This window comes from Martes martes, assembly GCF_963455335.1.
Source record: "Martes martes genome assembly, chromosome: 1".
NCBI classification, from domain to species: domain Eukaryota; kingdom Metazoa; phylum Chordata; class Mammalia; order Carnivora; family Mustelidae; genus Martes; species Martes martes.
In genome coordinates, this window is record NC_137888.1 from 217169830 (window position 1) to 217188876 (window position 19047).

Consider the following 19047-nt stretch of genomic DNA (forward strand, 5'->3'; position numbering starts at 1 on the left):
GGAAAGCCATGTATGGGGTGTGCCCAAGCCTCAGGACCCCAGGACTGAGATGGGAGAGGGTGTCCTCAGAGCCCTGCGGCCAACCCCTGAAGGATCCTGCGTATCTGTGTCACCTCCCCAAGCCTCAGTGACACCTCTGGAAAATGGGCCAGGTGAGCAGTCTGGAAGGATGGAATGAGGTAATCCACAGCATCACTGGGCAGAGAGCGCAGTGCACAAACTTGGAGCAACATTCTGATTCCCACCAGCCAGAAACTCAGTCTTCCCTTCCTGGAGTGTCCCCACCCTGCCCCCCAGGAGGACAATCTTCGGGGATCTGTGTGATGGGGGTGGGGCCCACGCCCAGGGACGCCCAGGAAGCTGTCCTGCCCCAGGAGTTGTTGGAATTTAATAACAGCTTCATTGAAATAAAATTCACATACCACACATTTCACCCATGCAAGTGTACAACTCAGTGTTTTCAGAACAGGGCTGTCAGCTGTCACCTCTATCTAGTTCCCGAACATTCCATCACCCCAAAGGAAACCCCATCCTATCAACCATCACTCCCTTAGCCCCTGGCCCTTGCGAGCTCCCTTCCCGTCCGTGGAGGAGCCTGGTCTGGCCGTGTCACACGCATGGACTCACGCCCCGTGTGGCCTTGTGTGTCTGGTTCCCTCCCTGCGCGTCGTGGGCTCCGGTCTGTCCCCGGGGTGGCACCTGGGAGCCTCGCTCCTGCTGGAGCCGGAGATGCTCCCGTGTGTGGCGGACGTGTTGTCTGTAACATTCTGTCGACGGACACTATTCTGGCTGCTGTGGACGGTGTTGCCCCGGACCTGGCTGTACAGGTTTTTATGCGGATGTGTGTCTTCACCTGTCTCGTGTATACGTATAGGAGCAGAGCTGCTGGGTCACGTGATCACGACTGTTTCCCAAGGCAGCTGCCCCAGCCACCTCCCACCAGCAGGGCGCCAGGGTTGCAATTTCTGCTGTCCCCAGATGCTGGCGACTGCCTATTGTCTTGGCTGCAGCCATTGTAATGGGGGCAAAGTGGTGTCCCTGCGAGCGCCTTGCTCCTGCGTCCCCGGTTCTGTCCGTTTTGCTCTCCGTCAGCGGGAGGCTGAATAAATAGTGCAGCAAACTGGCACCAGGGAATTCTGTGCCCCGGAAACAACAGTGCACACGAGTCTCACCCAGGAGGTCCGTTTCTGCCGCAGTTCTCAACGGGCAAAACCAAATTCGGCGTGAGGCAGCAGGATGGGGGGATCGCGCTGGCGGCCAGCGATGGGGCTGTGACGGGTGCCGGGGGCTGGGCGCAAACATCGAGCTGTATTCCTGACATGTGCAGTGTGACGTCACACCTCGAGAAACGCACAGGTGCAACCGTTTTATGTAAGTGGCTATTTGAGAACGAGCCCCCGAGCCACTGCCACCTCATCTCCAAACACGTGGACGTGTCTCCTGCGGGCCTGACCAGCCGGCGATCCAATCCCCCACCGCGCTCAGATGGCCCTTGCTGTCCCCACGGCACCCTAACCCTCTCCCTCGTCACAAACGCAGGCTAGTCTGCGATCAGCTGAATAACAGCCCCCGGAGACGGGCCCATATTCTCATCCCAGGCACCTGTGGATTGTACCTCATCGGGGGTCTTGGCGGGTACAATTAAATTCGCATCACCCGATGAGGAAACCTTCCTAGCAGGCCCCAAGTACTGTCACAAGTGTCTTTATAAGAGAGAAACAGGGAGATCTGACACGGACACAGAGGAGGCCACGTGACCACGGAGGCGGGGACCAGAGGGGCGCAGCCACAGCCGAGGGGTGCATGGAGCCCCCGAAGCTGGAGGTGGCGGGAACGACCCTGCGCCTGGAGCTTCTAGTGGGAGCACGGCTGTGCAAGCTCTTGATTTCAGCGGACACCGAGGTCGGGTGTCTGTCGGCTGGTTTCCAGAAATGGAAGAATACGTTCCCATTGTCGAAGGCACTAGGTGTGTGGTAATTCAGTTGTTTGTGGGGTTTTTTTTTTTTAAAGATTTTATTTATTTATTTGACAGACAGATCACAAGTAGGCAGAGAGGCAGGCAGAGAGAGGAAGGGAAGCAGGCTATCTGCCGAGCAGAGAACCCCACGCGGGGCTCGATCCCAGGGCACTGGGATCATGACCTGAGCGGAAGGCAGCGGCTTTAACCCACTGAGCCACCCAGGCGCCCCTGTTTGTTTGTTTTTTTAAGATTTACTTATACATTTCGAGAGAGAGAGAGAGAGAGAGAGAGCAGGGAGGGGGAGAGATCTCAAGCAGACTCCGCACGGAGCGGAGCCTCACGTGGGGCTCGATCCCACGACCCTGAGATCACAACCTGAGTGGAAACCGACCACGCCGCCCAGGCGCCCCGGTTCGTGTAGCGGACTACGGGCAGTCCCAGGGATCCGACAGCCTCTCCTTCCCTCTAGAGATCCTTGCCTTTCTCGACACGGGCCCGGCCCAGGTTCACGGGACCGTCTCGGGGCAAGAATTGCACCAAATGTTTCGGGTGAGAACCCGAAGGAAGCGAACGGCTCCCGAGACACGGTGTCCCCCGAGCGCCACCCTCCGACGCTTCCCGTGCAATCACACCTCCGGCTGCTGGTTTTGGGTGTTATCCCCATTTTCCTTGCTTACGTTTTACAAGGAAACGGGATCTCACCATGAGGAGTGGGACACCAGAGCCGTGCACTGACTTAAGCCGTACCGGGACCCGCTGCGAGGACAGAGCCGTGGGCAGAGAGCTGAGGCGGCCGCCAGGACCCGGCAGGTGCGGAGTGAGACCGGCCACGGTCGAGCGGGAGCGGAACGAGGAACTCCCTCACTCCTCGTTCCCGGAGCCCAGCCCTTGGGGAAATACTGGCTGAGGCCATCGGATGTCCCGAAGAACGGAAGAGGGGACGGAGACGTGAAGGACCCCGAGGTGTTGCCGTTCAGCCCCGGTTCCTGGCTCTGCCCGACCGCGGGGGCAGGGGAGGGTCCGGCGGGCGGCTCTGGGTCCCGGGAGACCGGCCCCAACGGATTCAGCCCCCAGGGCCAGGAAGGCACTCCCAGGGGTGAGTCAGATCCGAGGTCGAGGCCCCCAGGGCACCTGGGGGTGGGCTGGGGCCGGTTTGAGAGGACGCTGCCGTCTGTTGAAGACATTCCCAGCCGGTGGAATCATAACGCGCGAGCCCGCGTGGGCAGCTGCGTCTGGAATGTGCTGTCGAGAGGCCCCGGGCCCGGGAGGCTGGCCCTGCCCGAGCACAGGGCCGGCGTCTACTCCGCGCCGACGCGGTAACCAAGTCTGAGCGTCCGAGGGCAGGCGGCAGCTTGAGCGGCGGCCCCTGAGGTCCGCCGCGGCCCCTGAGGTCCGCCGCGGCCTGGCCGGAGGGCCTCGCTCGCGTTGTCTCTGCTCCCGCTCCCCAGCTCCGACTCTGCTCACGTTCCTCCAGCTGCCCGCACCGGACTCTGCCTCAGGGCCTTTGCACTTGCTGGGAACGCCGCCCGGAACACAGCTACCCCGGAGTGGTCTTCCCGTCCTTTCCAGGCCAGCCGATGCGCCCTTCCGGGCCTCAGTCTCCCCAGTGCCCTCCCGGTCTGATTCTCACAGCGGAGTGGGGTCGCCCTGGAGGCGGGGGCTGGGAAGCTCCAGGCTCCGCCGATTATCTTATCCCATCGTCGCCCAATCAAACCGGGAGGCTCCTGCGCTCTAGGTGCCCCGCCGGAGGAGCTCGGGAGCTGACTGGTGGGGACACTGAGCCCGGAGGGGGCGGCCGAGGGCGACGCCCCCGGTTTGGGGCCCTCCTGCATGCACAGCTCCCGCCCCACAGCCGACACCGGAGCACTGAAAATCGCAACAGGAATCGCTGGTAAAATTGCAGAATAAAATTGCAGAGCGTCGTCCGAATAATTTGGCGACCATTGCTTTGAAACACACACACACACCCCCCACCCCACCCCCGAGTCACACACACACACACATGCCCGAGTCTCTCACACACACACGAGTCTCACACACGCCCGAGTCTCTCTCACACACACACATACCCGAGTCTCACACACACCCGAGTCTCACACATACACACCCGAGTCTCTCACACACACCTGAGTCTCACACACACACGAGTCTCTCACACGCACACCCGAGTCTCTCACACACACGAGTCTCTCACACACACACATACCCGAGTCTCACACACACCCGAGTCTCACACATACACACCCGAGTCTCTCACACACACACGAGTCTCACACACACACAGTCTCTCACACGCACACCCGAGTCTCTCACACACACGAGTCTCTCACACACACGAGTCTCTCACACACACATGAGTCTCACACACACACCCGAGCCTCTCACACACACCCGAGCCTCTCACACACACACCTGTCTCTCACACACACACACGAGTCTCTCACACACACCCGAGTCTCACACACACACACGAGTCTCTCACACACACCCGAGTCTCTCACACACACACACCCGAGTCTCACACACACACACGAGTCTCTCACACACACGCCCGAGTCTCTCACACACACACGAGTCTCACACACCCGAGTCTCTCACACACACCCGAGTCTCTCACACACACACACCCGAGTCTCTCACACACAAACGAGTCTCACACACACACACGAGTCTCACACACCCAAGCCTCTCACACACACCCGAGTCTCTAAAACACACACCCGTCTCTGACACACACACACGAGTCTCTCTCACACACACACAAACCCGAGTCTCACACACACCCGAGTCTCACACATACACACCCGAGTCTCTCACACACACACGAGTCTCACACACACACAGTCTCTCACACGCACACCCGAGTCTCTCACACACACGAGTCTCTCACACACACACGAGTCTCACACACACACACGAGTCTCTCACACGCACACCCGAGTCTCTCACACACACGAGTCTCTCTCACACACACACCCGAGTCTCTCACACACAAACGAGTCTCACACACACACACGAGTCTCACACACCCAAGCCTCTCACACACACCCAAACCTCTAACACACACACCCGTCTCTGACACACACACACGAGTCTCTCTCACACACACACAAACCCGAGTCTCACACACACCCGAGTCTCACACATACACACCCGAGTCTCTCACACATACACACCCGAGTCTCTCACACACACACGAGTCTCACACACACACGAGTCTCTCTCACGCACCCGAGTCTCTCACACACACACCCGAGTCTCACACACACGAGTCTCACACACACACACCCGAGTCTCACACACACACGAGTCTCTCACACACACACCCGAGTCTCACACCCACGCACACACCCACCCACCCACCCACCTCCGAGTCACGCGGATACCCAAGCAACGGCTCTGTCCCGCCCCTGCCTGGCAGAGGGAAGAGCCAATTAGAGGGCTCCTTCGGCGCATGCCTCCGAGCCTCCGGGGCCCCGCTTCTCTCTGGGAATTGTGGTTCTGGCAGCCTTCTCCCGCCGCGCAGTCCCTTCGCAGCCGCCGTAGGAGGCAGAACTACAACTCCCGGCAGGCGCGGGCGGCGCAGGCGCAGTGCATGCGGCGCGGGCGACGCGTTGGGCGGTGTGCGGCATGTCGGCGCTGCGCTGGGGCCACGGCGCGTCCGGTCTCCGGAGAGCCCTGTGGCCGGCGGGCCGCCCCGGCCCCCTGGCCGAGGAAGGTAACGCGGGGAGGCCCGGGAGCGACGCCGTGGCCGCCGCCGCTGCCCCGTCCCCGCGCGGCCGTGACCTTCGGCTTCTCCTCCCCTTGCCCCTTGCCCTGTGGGGTTCTGGTTTGGGGGACCCCGCTTTCACTCGCCCGTGGGCCACCCTGCGGACGGGGATCGGCAGAGCACTCTGACGTTGGGGTCCTGTTTCTTTTGGAGCCCCTTGACTCCTATTTGGGATTTAGGGCCCGTGACCTTTGAACTCACTGCACCTTTCGTTGGAGGAGCCCGCTGTCCTCGGTCCCACGGCCAGAATTTCCTCGCCCTGCCGTCCCCCTCACCTTCGCCCTCTTGGTTTCTTGGCAGTGCGAGGCCGTGACCGCTGACGGTTTCCACTGCGCTTAGAGCTCTTTTGCCCCCCGGATCCTGGGCTTCCTTCCGTTCGAGGACCTCCCAGCGCCCCCCAGGCGGCGGGCTTCCTTCTGCCGCCCCCAGCCTCCCTTTGTCCCCCACAGGGGCCTTCAGTGCTGTCTGGGGCAGCAGAAGGAGCTCCTCTGCTCGTCCTTGTGAGCAAGACCGCCGGAAAGACTGGGGCCACGCGGAGCTGCTGGAGGGTGAGCCCGGACCCCCAAGGCTTGGCGCCTGAAGCCCCTCCCCACTGCTGCATGGGCCACTCTGCCGGGGTTCCCCCCCGGGCTCCTCCCCGTGAGCCCGTGAGAAGGGACGCCTGCTGTAGGACAGGGCAACTGACGTGGGCCCGTGAGGATGATGACAAGAGGCTCTCCTAGTGTTTCCCCCTACCCCAAACCCAGCAGGCTCCCCTGCTTTCCAGGTCAGGTAGCTGAGGCCCAGAATTGAGGCTGGAGAGGCTGGGCCAAGGCGCACACAGCTGCTCATGCAGAGCGGGGATTCGATCCCTGAACTGACCCGTGCACCTGGGCCTGGCTTCCTGGGCTCGGGCACCTGCAGGGCCCCCGTAGGGGGCCTCCCATCTTCACAGCCTGGGAAGGACAGCGCAGTCCTGGCACCTCCAGAGGGAGGTGGGAGCATGTGTCTCCCAGGCCATGTCTAGCGTGTCCTGCTTCCCCTCCAGCAGCCAGGGGTGGGGTGGGGGAGCCTCTAAACAGGAAGACTTTATTTCAGGAAATTCCAGACATGCAGACGGGAAGTACCTCTGTCCTCAACTTTCTCACCCACCACCTAATTATTTTATTTTTTTTTTTTAAAGATTTTTTTATTTATTTGACAGAGAGAAATCAGAGCTAGGCAGAGAGGCAGACAGAGAGAGGGGGAAGCAGGCTCCCGCTGAGCAGAGAGCCCGATGCGGGGCTCGATCCCAGGACCCTGAGATCATGACCCGAGCCGAAGGCAGAGGCCTAAACCACTGAGCCACCCAGGCGCCCCAACCACCTAATTATTTTAAAGCAAAGCCCAGGTACTGTTATCATTCAGCTGTAGGAAGGTTCTGGAAGCCTGAGTCACGATATGTCATTCTCCAGTCTAAAACACTCAACTGTTTCCTCTCACATGGACTAGACCCCTCGCCCCCACCCCCCGAGGGCACAGATCCTTGTGGCCTTTCCTGCCTTTGCAGCCAGAAGGAGCAGTGGCCACCAGGTCGGCTCTGATGTTGTTGCCTCCGGGAGAGAGCCCGTGCCGATGGCTCTGCTCCAGGGTGTGGGCCTCCACGTGTGTATTCTGAAATACCTGTCCCGGGTGTTGGCGCACTCTTAAGGACCAAAGTCACACTGTCTTTCCACTTTATCTCAGCGAACTTCTGTTGAGCCCCTGCTATGTGAGGCCAGCTCTCCTGTCAGCTGGAGTCCAGCGGGAGGGGCATGGGCAGGTCCAGTCTCTCGGAGTAATATTTGCAAAGTTCATGCGTAACCCTGAGATCAGGACTCAGGCGCTCACGTAGTTACCTGCAGACACACACACAGCCGCAGACATGCCTGCCCCCGGCCGGTGAGCCAGGTGACACGCTGTTCTCTTGTTTCATGCACGCTGTAAGCAAGTGTCCTTTCCGAGGTACGAGGTACGTTTAATGCCACATTGTTGTTTTAAATTTAAATCTGAATTTGTTTTTTAGAGGGAGGGCTCGGGAGCAGTGGGGAGAGGTAGAGAGAGAAAGAGCACATCTCAAGCAGGCTCCGTGCTGAGCACAGAGCCCTGTGACTTGGGGCTCAGTCTCACGACCCTGACTCTAACCCTAACCTGAGCCGAAATCAAGAGTCAGACTGTGAACTGACTGAGCCAGCGAGGCGCCCCGTTTTTGCATTTTTGGACTTTTGTTGGTGATTTTGCTGTTTAAAATGGCCCCAAGTGTAGTGGTGCTTTCTAGTGTTCTAAGCTCAAGAACGCTGTGAGGTGCCTTTTGGAGAAAATATGTGGTTGTGCAGGAGTGAGTTGCATTGTTGTTGGCTGTGGGCTCAGTGTTAATGAATCCACACTTATGTGAAATAAGGTGTCTCAAGCAGAAAGACCTCGAGCAGGGTCATACGTTGATCTGCTGGGGACCCCCATGATCTGTAAAGTCATCGTGGCACAGGGCTAGCAACCGAACCATGGCTCTGAGGAGACTCAGGGCCTCCTTGTCCCCCACCACATACCCATAACCATCAGGAATAGTGTGCGCAAAGGCCCTGAGGTCGCAGTGGCTGTCCGGAGTGATCAGCGTGCGGGGGAGTGAGAGGGGAGGGCAGGGGCATCCCAGCCCCTGGATGGATTGTGAAGGCAGAGGCACACCCCTGAGGGTGCGCTGACAGGGTGTGGAGGGAGAGGGGGCCTCGACGACACTCCGGCTGACCACCTGCAGGGTCAGTTCTGCCGGTGACGGATGTGGAGGAGCAGGTTTGGGGGGACACCGGGAGCCTGCAGACACGGGTGCTGAGCGGGTGGTTAGGGTGTGTGTGCCTGAGAATCGGGGGACACGAGTTGTCATCAAGTACGTAAAGCCAAAACCTCAAGAGCAGGTGAGACCAGCCTCTCCCGGCAGAGCAGGGTCTGGGGGGACTGGGGCTGGAGTGGGGGTCCCCCCGCCATCCTTGCCCTTTGCCCCCACAGTGCTCGAGGCGCGGGTGCGGCAGCTGCAGGCCGAGGGTGTGTCGGAGGTGACGGTGAAGAGGGTCGGCGTGGCTCGGCGACTGCCGGCCTCCGGCGGCTTCCAGCCCCCCGGGAAGGCCCGGGTAGGGCCCAGGGGCCCTGCTGTGGACCTGGGCGGCCGCTGGGCGCAGAAGCTGAACAAGGAGAAGTCTGCGATGCAGAAGCGGAAGCAGTGGCTGGAGGGGAAGCTGCAGCCGCAGGCCCAAGACCTGGATTGGGAGCGCCGGCTGCAGGTGGTGCCCCGCCTGCTGGACGCCCAGCTGGCTGGCTGCCTGCAGCACTGGGAGCACGGACCTCCCCAGAGCCCCCAGGAGGGGCAGCTGGCGCAGCTGCTGCAGGAGGCCCCGCGGCGGCCGGGTCCCCAGGCGAAGCCGGCCCGCGAGGCGAGGGGTGCCGACATGCGGCTGGAGATCCAGCAGCAGAAGCTCCTGGCGTTCTTAGAGTGTTGCCTGCTCACGGGCCACCTCCCTCTCGCCCACCACATGCTGGTCACCCACCACAGCCGGGCCCGGCAGCAGCGGCGGCTCACGCTGGCCATGTACAACACCGTCATGCTCGGCTGGGCTCGCAAGGTGAGCGGTGGCCCCCCGGGGAGGTGTCTCCGCGGGAGTCGAGGCCCGAGCGGCCCTTAGATGCGAGCCCAGCTCGGGCTGCTTGTTACCGTCTCGACGGTTCTCTCAGGCTTGTCAGGCGGAGATCACGTGTGTCCCTCAGTGGAGATCTCGCAAAGAGCCGTGAAAGAGGGAGGAGACCCTGTGGGTGTTCTGGTGTCTCTCCTCCTGGACCGCTCGGCTGGGGCTTCTGTACTTTCCGGCGTCCCCGTCCTCGACACTGCGACTTGGACGCTTTAGGTCCCTGGCCCTGAGCCGGAGGGTCAGCTTTCGCTGTCACGCGCCTGCCGCCTTCAGCACGGGCGCTCGTGGCCGCAGACTTCCTCCGGGCTCTGCTCCGGGCGGGCCCCGTGTCTCCACATTCTCTTCCCTTCCCTGGCGCTGTTGCCTCTTCTGGTGGTTTGGGAGAGTCTTGTGTCCGTGCCCCTGCGAGGGCCCAGCTGCCCCACCTCCTCCGTCCCCCACGCCTGCGGCCCTGTTTCCCGGCCAGCAGGAACCGTGCAGGCCCACGAAGGAGACGGTCCTGTGAAGACGGAGGTGTGGGCACGGCGAGCCGGTGGGGGGTGGGGTGGGTGGAGGAGGAGGTCGGCTGCTGGTGGACGTGCCCTGCCTCCCGCACGGACTGGGCGGCATGCCCAGGTGCCCCGGTCTCCCATAGGCCTGCATTGCACTGGGACATGCCACGGAGGTGCCCGGCGTGCGTGCATGACCGTCACGGGCGGTTTCTTGCCCCCACTCACCCCCTGGAGGCGCACTAGGCTAAGGGAGTTAGTGAAGAGAGAAGAGCTGTGTTCCCCCGTCCAGGGTCACGCGCCGGCCAGGTCCCCCAGCAAAGATCTGTTACAGTGGGACATTCCTGCCAGGAGCCCACGCGTCAGCTTCCTGGTCCCTGGGACAGATGACCGACATCTGACGGCTTCAAGCACTAGGGATTTACTTTCACTCCCAGATCCAAGTGGGGCAGAGCTGTCCCCATTCCGGAGGCTCTGGGGAGGGGCCTTCTGGCCTCTCCCAGCTCCTGGGGACGCCTGTGCTCCTGGGCCCGCGCCTGCGTCCTTCCAGCGTCTGCCCCCGCCGTCACGCAGACGCCTAACCGATGAGACGCTCGTGCAGATGGCCTCAGCTAAACTGGTTGTGTCAGCAAAGGTGCTGTTTCCCGGTACAGCTCCTTTTCTGAGGTCTGGGTAGCTGTGAACTCGGGTGTGTTGCCAGTCAGCCCGCTGCAGGCCCTGATCTGCCTTGTGTGCCGACCTCACGGCTGTCACTGGCTTCGTGAGTCATTGCGTCCAGACGGCCCAGACGGTTGAGATGGGGCTTGGCTGTCACCCAGACTCAGGTTTGAGTCCCGTTTCTGCCTCATGTCCACTGTGTGGCCTGCACCGCTTGCTGCCCTCTGATCCTTGGTCTCCCCATCTGTAAAGCAGAGAGCCCTGCTGCGTTCTTGGGAAGACCGAGGGACCAGATTTAGGGGTCTGACCACCATCTGTGTTTAGGACAAGGGCAAGAGAACACGGGAACTTCAGAAGCCCGTGTTTTCGCATCAAGGACGCTACTGAGACTCTGTCCACACCGGACGGACGTGCTTATTCTAGACCGGTGCCGTCTGGTAGAACTTTCTGGTCTGCACCAGCCACCTGTGGCCCCAGAGCCCTTAAAGAGCTGAGGACCCACAGAGCGACCATGTGTGGCTGCTGACCGTGAGGAGGGCAGCCCCCGCAGGGTCGTTTCGACATGCATCTCAGGGCCCCATGGCTGGCGCTGTGCCCCCCTGACACGACAGCGGGCCTCAGAGGAGGGCAGCAGGACCGTGGGTGAAAGAGGGCCGGAGTATTGCCTTCTGGAAGGGCTCTGTGGCGGTGCCACCAAACCCTGCGGGGGCAGGGGAGTTAGCCACTGCACGGACACGCGTGGAGACAGACAGGCCGTGTGCCACGCGTCAGCGGAGTCGGGAATGGAGAGCCACAGTGCCCGCACAGGGAGGCTCTCTGGGCGTGGGTGTGCTGAGCCCAGTGCGGGCGGACAAAGCGAGAACAGAAAGCCGGTGGATGCAGAGCAGGTTCTCTGCAGATCCAGCGGGCAGCCTCCCGTAGTGAGACTGAAGTCATGCCCGTGCAGGAGATGGAAACATAACACGGGCCCTCAGGACCCCAGCCCCCAACCCCACTGCGGTGTCCCTGCACGCTGGCGCTATGTCCCGGGACTGCACAGGGATGTCCTGGCCAGCCTTTTCCTGCTTGACTTGCTGGCTGTAGAGGGCGGTCTTGAGGGGCGGGCCAGCCACCTCCAGACCCTCACCCCAACTTGGTCTCCCCAGGGCTCCTTAAAAGAGCTGGTTTACGTCTTCTTCATGGTGAAAGATGCTGGCCTCACCCCAGACCTGTTGTCCTATGCGGCTGCCCTGCAGTGCCTGGGACGCCTGGACCAGGACACCAGCACCATCCAGAGGTGGGTGGGCAGCAGAGCCCTTGCTGGGGGCTGGACCCCCTCTCCTGCAGTCCCCTGTGGCCACCCAGTGCTGAGCCCCATCCCTCGGGTGGGTCTGTGCCCACCATGTGCCCCTGCAGGTGTCTGGACCAGATGGCCCGGGATGGGCTGCAGCCACAGAAGCTCTTCAGCGGCGTGCCGCTGTCCCTGGAGGAGCAGGCCATGGTCCTGAGGGCCGTGCGCAAGGCCCAGCCCTCGTTCAGCCCGCCGCCACCGCCGCCGCGGCCCCCGCCCCAGGTCAACACCTCGCCACTGCTCAGGGAGATCTATGCCAAGGTGAGCAGACCCTGACGCCAACAGGCGGGGCGCCGTGTCATGGGGGGGTTGAGCCGGGGCTGTCCTCGGGGGATCTCCCGGGGGCCTCGGCCTCTCCTTCTCCTCTCAGCGCCACCTGGCTCCCAGGGCCCCTCGCTGCTCCTCAGGGGCCAGACAAGCCAGACTTGGCAGCTCCTGGCCCTCAGCGAGGCCCTGGCCCGAAAGGAAAGTGCCCTGGCCCAGCCGGTGCAGGGTTCCTTCCTGGAGGTGCCATTCCAGGCAGAGCCGGCGGTCAGTGTCCTGAGCCCGGGCGGCCGGGAGCAGGAGGCAGTCAGAGGGGCTCAGTCTGCTCGGGTCTGAGTCCTGCAGCTCTGTTCGTGATTCTCCGTGTGTCTGTGCTGTTTTCACTGATCTGTTTCTGGATGGTCACATTCACACGACCCCAGGTTTAAAGAGAAAACATACACCCAGGACTCGAACCATGTGTCCCCAGGCTGTCCTGACCCCCGCCCAGGGAGGCTGGCCGCGGTGCTGGGCGCTCAGACCCACGCAGCTGTCACGTGCAGCTCTGCACCGCGTCTTGCCAGCCTCATGCTTGAGCAGGTTTCAGATGGGGTCCTGCCGGGCCCCAGGCCTCCCCTCACTGCCTGCCCGTCCGCCCCTGCAGGGAGGCCCCGTGTCCTACCCGAAGTCGCACCTGTCCCTGCGGGAGCTGCGGAGCCTCTTTCGGCAGCAGCTGCGCGTGGAGATGGCCACCACCGTGGCCGTGGAGTCCGTGGAGCAGGCCCGGGTGCTGACCGAGGAGGTCCTGCGGGCGGTGAGGAGCTCCGCCGGGTCACAGCCCCGGGGCGGGGCAGGGCAGGCGCAGGGGCTGACTGGCTGCGCGGCCTCCCCAGAGCCGGGTGGCCGTGTGCCCACCCGGCCCTGCAGGGAGGATGCTCCTTCTGGGTGCCGGTGAGGTCGGGCCCCCTTGCTCCCGAGGGCCTGGAGGCTGTGGGGGTGACGCCCGCATCCGTGCCCCGCAGCGGAACACCCTGCGGCAGCTCCGCGCCGAGTGGGTGGAGGCCCTGTGCCTGGGGCTGCGGGACCTGAAGGCCAGTGAGGTCTGTGCCGCCCGCGCCGGCCGCCCCAGCGTCTTCCCGTTCCTGTGTGTGCTTCCGGAGAAGGAGCTCGCCGAGCTGTTGCTGCAGGTGGGGCCCGTGGACCGCGGGGGCGGGGTGCGCGGGCAGGCTGGGGGCCGAGGGACCGGGCGGCTGGGGCTCATGGGGCTGCCTTCAGACCCTGCAGGTACTGCCGCCGCAGGGGGAGTCGCTCCTGTCCCTGGCGCAGCAGCTGGGCGTGCGCGTCTTCGGCCGGCACGCGGTGCGGAGGCAGCGGCTGGGCAGCCGGGTGCGGGCGCTCCGGGAGCGCTACCACCAGTACGTGCGCCTGCTGGCCTCTGACACGCAGGTGAGCCCAGGCCGGGGTCCCTGCCGGTGGTGGGGGCTGCGCCAGCACGTTCCCAGGGCCAGAAACCGAGGCATGGCGGGCAGGTCCCTGCCCCACTGGGGCAGCTGGGGTCGCCCCCAGGCCCTGGCACTTTCCGATTGGCTCCTGTGCTCTCGCTGGCTGGGGGGTGGTCCATCCTGGGCCCGCACCGCCGTCTCTGAGACACTCTCCCACCCCAGGTGGAAGCGCCCCAGCTGCCGCGGCAGTACTGGGAGGCGCTGGGGCCGCCGGAGGCCCCCCACGAGCAGCCTTGGCCCTTGTCTGTGCTGGTGCAGTTGGGCAAGAAGCTGGCCGAGATGCTGGTAGAGGCCGTGCGGATGCCTGGCAGCGTGGCTGCCCCGCAGGGCCCCTGCACACTCATCCCCGTGCTCTACCACGTGTACTCCTTCCGCAGTTTCCGCCAGGTGTGCGCCTAGGGAAGGGGTGGGGGCCGCGGGGCCCTGGTGGGGTCCTCTGCCCGCTCGTGGCGTGTCCTCCGAGGTGGGGGCCTTGGGAGCCATCTCCGCCTGCCTCGCCCCCAGATTGGGATCCTGAAGCCACACCCGGCCTTCATTGAGCTGCTGGCGACGGCCGCAGAGCATACGCTGACCTTCGAGGCGGCCGAGGTGCCCATGCTGTGCCCACCGCTGCCCTGGACGTCACCACACACGGGTGCTTTCCTCTTGAGCCCCACCAAGCTCATGCGCTCGCTGGAGGGCACCGTGCAGCACCAGCGCCTGCTGGACAGCTGCCCGCCCGCTGACCTGCACGGTGCCCTGGACGCCCTCACCCAGCTGGGCAACTGCGCCTGGCGGGTCAACGGGCGCGTGCTGGACCTGGTGTTGGAGCTCTTCGCCGCCAAGGGCTGCCCGCGCCTGGGGGTGCCGGCCCCGGCCTCCGAGGCACCCCGGCCGCCTGAGGGCCGCCTGCCACCCGGCGCCTCACCTGCCCAGAAGGCCGAGGTGCGGCGGGAGCTGGCCCGCTGCCTGAAGGTGGCCCGGGAGATGCACAGCCTGCGCTCGGACGCCCTGTACCGGCTGTCGCTGGCCCAGCACCTCCGGCACCGCGTCTTCTGGCTGCCGCACAACATGGACTTCCGCGGCCGCACCTACCCCTGCCCGCCCCACTTCCACCACCTGGGCAGTGACCTGGCGCGGGCCCTGCTGGAGTTTGCCCATGGCCGTCCGCTCGGCGCCCGTGGCCTGGACTGGCTCAAGATCCATCTGGTCAACCTCACGGGGCTCAAGAAGCGCGAGTCGCTGCGGGCGCGCCTGGCCTTTGCCAACGAGATGATGGAGGACATCCTGGACTCTGCCGACCAGCCCATGACGGTAGGGGCGTGGAGGGTGCTGGCCGGGGCCCTCGCTCCTCGCCTGTCCTCCCTCGGCCTGTGCTGTGTGCTGGCGACCCCGGCCCCTCCTGCCCAGCCCCTTGGGCACAGGCTCCTGGCTCCGTTCTTTCTGTCCTCTTTCCTCTGTGGTTCTGCCACCTCCTGGTCCGGGCCAGCCCTTTTTCCAGACCCTTCGCTGTCCCATGGCTGCTCGTGCAGGACTGCTGTGGTGTCTCCCTGCGTGCCCGTCACTCCTGTCTCCCCTGCCGTCCCGGGGGCTCTGTTTCGGCCTCTCGGCCCCAGCCAGCCTGGCCTGAGCCCCACTCCGCCCTCCCGCAGGGCCGCAAGTGGTGGATGGACGTGGACGAGCCCTGGCAAGCCCTGGCGTGCTGCATGGAGATCGCGCGGGCTGTGCGTGCCCCTGACCCCGCTGCCTACGTCTCTCACTTCCCGGTTCACCAGGTGAGCTGCTGGGGGCCCCAGCGTGGGGTGGGCCTGGCCCCGGGGGGCTGGGCTGGATGGTGGGGGCATCACCACCATCTAAAGCCCCACTTCAGTTGGGCTGGTGTCCCTGCGTGGGGGCCCCAGTGGATGCGGCCAGCCCAGTGGTGGGGCCCCGTGCAGGCACGTTGTCCTGCGTGTCAGCAGTGGGGTCCTGCATGCTGGCGGTATGAGCAGTGCACTGGGGAACCCCGGAGCTGTGATTCCTTTCCTGGGGTCACTCCTGCCAACTCTCACGGATCCCTCACTCTCCATCGGCCCAGGATGGCTCCTGTAACGGCCTACAGCACTACGCCGCCCTGGGCCGGGACAGCGTGGGGGCCGCCTCCGTCAACCTGTTGCCCTCGGATGTACCGCAGGATGTGTACAGTGGGGTGGCCGCACAGGTGGGCCCCACAGCCCTGCCGCCTCCCCGTTCTCCTCTTCCGAGCCCACACGGGGTCTCTGTCCTGCGAATGCCCGGATTTGCAGATTCCCTGGGCTCTGAGCGGGCAGTCAGGGTGGGCTTCCCAGGGGAGGTGTCAGATGAGGAAACTGCGGGGGGGCCTCATGGCGGGGCTGCCGGGCCGGGTGGGAGACAGGGTCTGCGCACCCTCCCACCGACCCCCCGTGTCTGCCCAGGTGGAGGTGTTCCGCAAGCAGGATGCCAAACGGGGCGTGCGCGTGGCCCAAGTGCTTGAGGGTTTCATCAGCCGCAAGGTGGTCAAGCAGACGGTCATGACCGTGGTGTACGGGGTCACGCGCTACGGGGGCCGCCTGCAGATCGAGAGGCGCCTGCGGGAGCTCAGCGACTTCCCCCAGGTGCACAGCGTCAGGCGCACTGTGGGGGAGGGATGGCCCCCCAGCCCCCGCCCCTCCCCCCGAACCACTGGCTGCCAAGGAACCCCAAGGAGGAAGATGGTTCTGTTGCCCCTCCGGGTCCCTGGGTGGGGGTGGGGGGGCTGCCCTGGCTCTGACCGACCCCCCACACCCCTGCAGGAGTTCGTGTGGGAGGCCTCACACTACCTGGTACGCCAGGTGTTCAACAGTCTCCAGGAGATGTTCTCAGGCACCCGGGCCATCCAGGTGTGTGGCCCCGGCCCCTCCCTGTGCTCAGCAGGCCGCTCCCGGCTGGGCCCTGCGCTGAGCCCCTCCCGCCCTGCGCCCACAGCACTGGCTGACCGAGAGCGCCCGGCTCATCGCCCACACGGGCTCGGCCGTGGAGTGGGTCACACCCCTGGGCATCCCCATCATCCAGCCCTACCACCAGGACGCCAAGGTGTTGGTACGTGCGCCCCCCCCCCAGCCCCCACGCTGTGTCAGGGTGGGACTCCTGACTGTCCGCCCCCCAACCCTGCAGATTGCCGGCGGCATGCAGAGCCTCACGTTCAGCCAGAGTGGCGATACCAGCCAGTAAGTGCCGGCGGGGGTGCTGGGCCGGGTGGGGGCCGTGTGGGCCAGGCTGGGGGTGCCTGAGCCCTTTCCCCTCCCCAGGAAGCCTAACACACTGAAGCAGAAGAACGGCTTCCCCCCCAACTTCATCCACTCGCTGGACTCTTCCCACATGATGCTCACGGCCCTCCACTGCTACAGGTGGGCCTTGCGTCGGGGCTGGCCTCGTGGGCCGTGCGTATTCCACCCAGCTCTGCTCATCGTTTCTTGCGTGCAGGCCCTGTTCAGGGTTTTGGGGATGCGGGGGGGGGGTGCCCAGAGTGGCAAAGGCAGGCTGGGGGGCCAGGGTGGAGGCCTATAGCAGGTGAGGACCGTGGGGGTTGTTGGAGCTGCTGCCCAGAAAAGAACTATGTGAGCTCGTGCAAAGGCCCTGAGGCAGTGTGGTGTGGGTGATGGTGAAGCAACTGGCTGGGCCCAGGAGGGAAGGGTGGTTGCTCTGAGAAGTGCCTGTGGTCCCGTCCAGGGGAGTACTGACTGGCAGCATAGCGTGTTGGGGGTGGCCTCATAGGCTGAGGCATGGGCATCCAGGTATGTCCTGAGCCCCTTGGGCGTAGCCAAGCGTGGCCATGGGGCAGGTGTGTGGCTAGTTCTCTTAGAAAGGAGCCAGGGTTCGGGGATAAGTTCTGTTTCTGTCCACCCCCTCTCGGACCACAGGAGCCCTGTAGTGGGGGTGAGGGGGACAGTATTCGCTGCAGCAGCTAAGGACAGGTGGAGGGAATGACACGGGACCAAGAGTTTTCTCCTTAGAGGAGGACTTACCACCCCTTGCGCCGAGCATGACACACACACGGGCTGGGACCCACGGCGGTGGGGGTTGGGGTGAGGATGGGAAGGAGCAGGGTGGGGAGTGGACCAGGAGGGGCCGCACCCCTCACAGGACATCCTTACCCCCGTGGCAGGAAAGGCCTGACCTTTGTGTCTGTGCACGACTGCTTCTGGACCCACGCGGCTGACGTGGAGGTCATGAACCAGGTGCCGCTGCCCACCTCGCGCCCACACGCGTCCCCCAGGGTGGCAGCAGGCACCCCTGATCCCATGACCCTTGTCTTGTGGCACTTGCCTCTCTCTGCCTAGGGCAGCGGTCAGTTGAGGATTGGGCAGGGGGGTGGAGCCCTCACCTGATCTGGGAGGCCCTGCCCTGCTCCCCCCCCTACCTCCGCAGGTCCTAGCCCCCCCCCTCCCCAGGCCCTAGCTCTCCCCCCCGCCTCCGCAGGTCCTAGCTCCCCCCCTCCCCAGGCCCTAGCTCTCCCCCCCACCTCCGCAGGTCCTAGCTCCCCCCCCAGGTCCTAGGTCTCCCCCCTCCCCAGGCCCTAGCTCTCCCCCCCACCTCCGCAGGTCCTAGCTCCCCCCCTCCCCAGGCCCTAGCTCTCCCCCCCACCTCCGCAGGTCCTAGCTCCCCCCCCCCCAGGTCCTAGCTTCCCCCCCCCAGGTGTGCCGGGAGCAGTTTGTCAGTCTGCACAGCCAGCCCATCTTGCACGACCTGTCCAGGTTCCTGGTGAAGCGGTACTGTTCCAGCGCCAGGTGAACTAACCCCCACCCCAGACCGGTGCGGCTGGGACCACCCCTCCCTGCCCTGCTCGGCCTCACCCCCACCCTGCCCTCAGCCTCAGGTCCCCCAAGCACTCCAAGAACCTGTGGATGGGCAAGCTGCGGGACACGCTGAAGTCGGTGCCGAAGACAGGTGGGGGCGGGGACCGCCTGCTTGCGCGCTGGGCGTGGGGTCCCTCCGCGGTCCCACCCCACGGTGTCCGCTCTGCTCCGCAGGGGCCTTGGACCTGGAGCAGGTGAAGCACTCCACTTACTTCTTCAGCTGACGCGGTGGTCCCCAGGCGAGGTCCAGGCGCCGCGCGGGCTGCCCGCCCCATACCGTAGTGTAAATAAAGCCCTGTTGTCACCCGCGGGATCGAGCGTCTTCCGCCGGCCTCGGTGCGCTGGCACCCGGGACCCGGCAGCGAGCAATCAGAGGCCAGCGGGCTGGGCGCCAATGCTGTCGTTTATTGCGCGGAATGGGGGTGTGGGGGTCGGGGCGCGGAGCACGGCGGGGGCGCTGCTGCCTCGGCTGCCAGTACATTCATCTCGACGGCGGCCCGGCCGCGCCCCCGCGCCGTGGGGACTGCCCGCCCCTGGGCGCGGGGCGCTGGAGGGGGCTGGGTGTGCCGGCTCCGGGGACGTGACCACGGGGTGTGCGTGGACGGGGGCCAGG

General features: G+C 64.5%; 1 protein-coding gene across 3 annotated transcripts; it reads left to right on the plus strand.

Annotated features, from left to right (window-relative positions):
• The first annotated feature begins 5557 nt into the window (after window positions 1–5557).
• Window positions 5558–18738, plus strand: POLRMT (RNA polymerase mitochondrial). Of its 3 annotated transcripts, none has more exons than XM_080811965.1 (21): window positions 5558–5678; window positions 6179–6277; window positions 8727–9337; window positions 11691–11821; window positions 11941–12136; window positions 12783–12932; window positions 13141–13305; window positions 13394–13564; window positions 13783–14007; window positions 14125–14913; window positions 15252–15374; window positions 15677–15799; window positions 16035–16214; window positions 16392–16478; window positions 16564–16677; window positions 16753–16805; window positions 16887–16985; window positions 17744–17816; window positions 18274–18365; window positions 18449–18525; window positions 18609–18738. In XM_080811965.1, exons 1-21 carry the CDS (start codon window positions 5591–5593, stop codon window positions 18656–18658), a joined length of 3696 nt encoding a protein of 1231 aa, XP_080668091.1. In that variant the 5' UTR covers window positions 5558–5590; the 3' UTR covers window positions 18659–18738. The 3 variants fall into 3 exon arrangements, with proteins under 3 accessions (XP_080668091.1, XP_080668092.1, XP_080668093.1); XM_080811966.1 differs by having other exon boundaries at window positions 18455–18525; XM_080811967.1 differs by having other exon boundaries at window positions 13418–13564.
• Window positions 18739–19047: the final 309 nt, after the last annotated feature.

Bases quoted from the DNA above. Each gene is read 5' to 3' on its own strand.
- POLRMT (XM_080811965.1), top strand. From the start codon at position 5,591: ATGTCGGCGCTGCGCTGGGGCCACGGCGCGTCCGGTCTCCGGAGAGCC. The intron at 6,278-8,726 runs GTGAGCCCGGAC...TTGCCCCCACAG, and splicing joins CCACGCGGAGCTGCTGGAGG to TGCTCGAGGCGCGGGTGCGG. The intron at 14,008-14,124 runs GTGTGCGCCTAG...CCTCGCCCCCAG, and splicing joins CCTTCCGCAGTTTCCGCCAG to ATTGGGATCCTGAAGCCACA.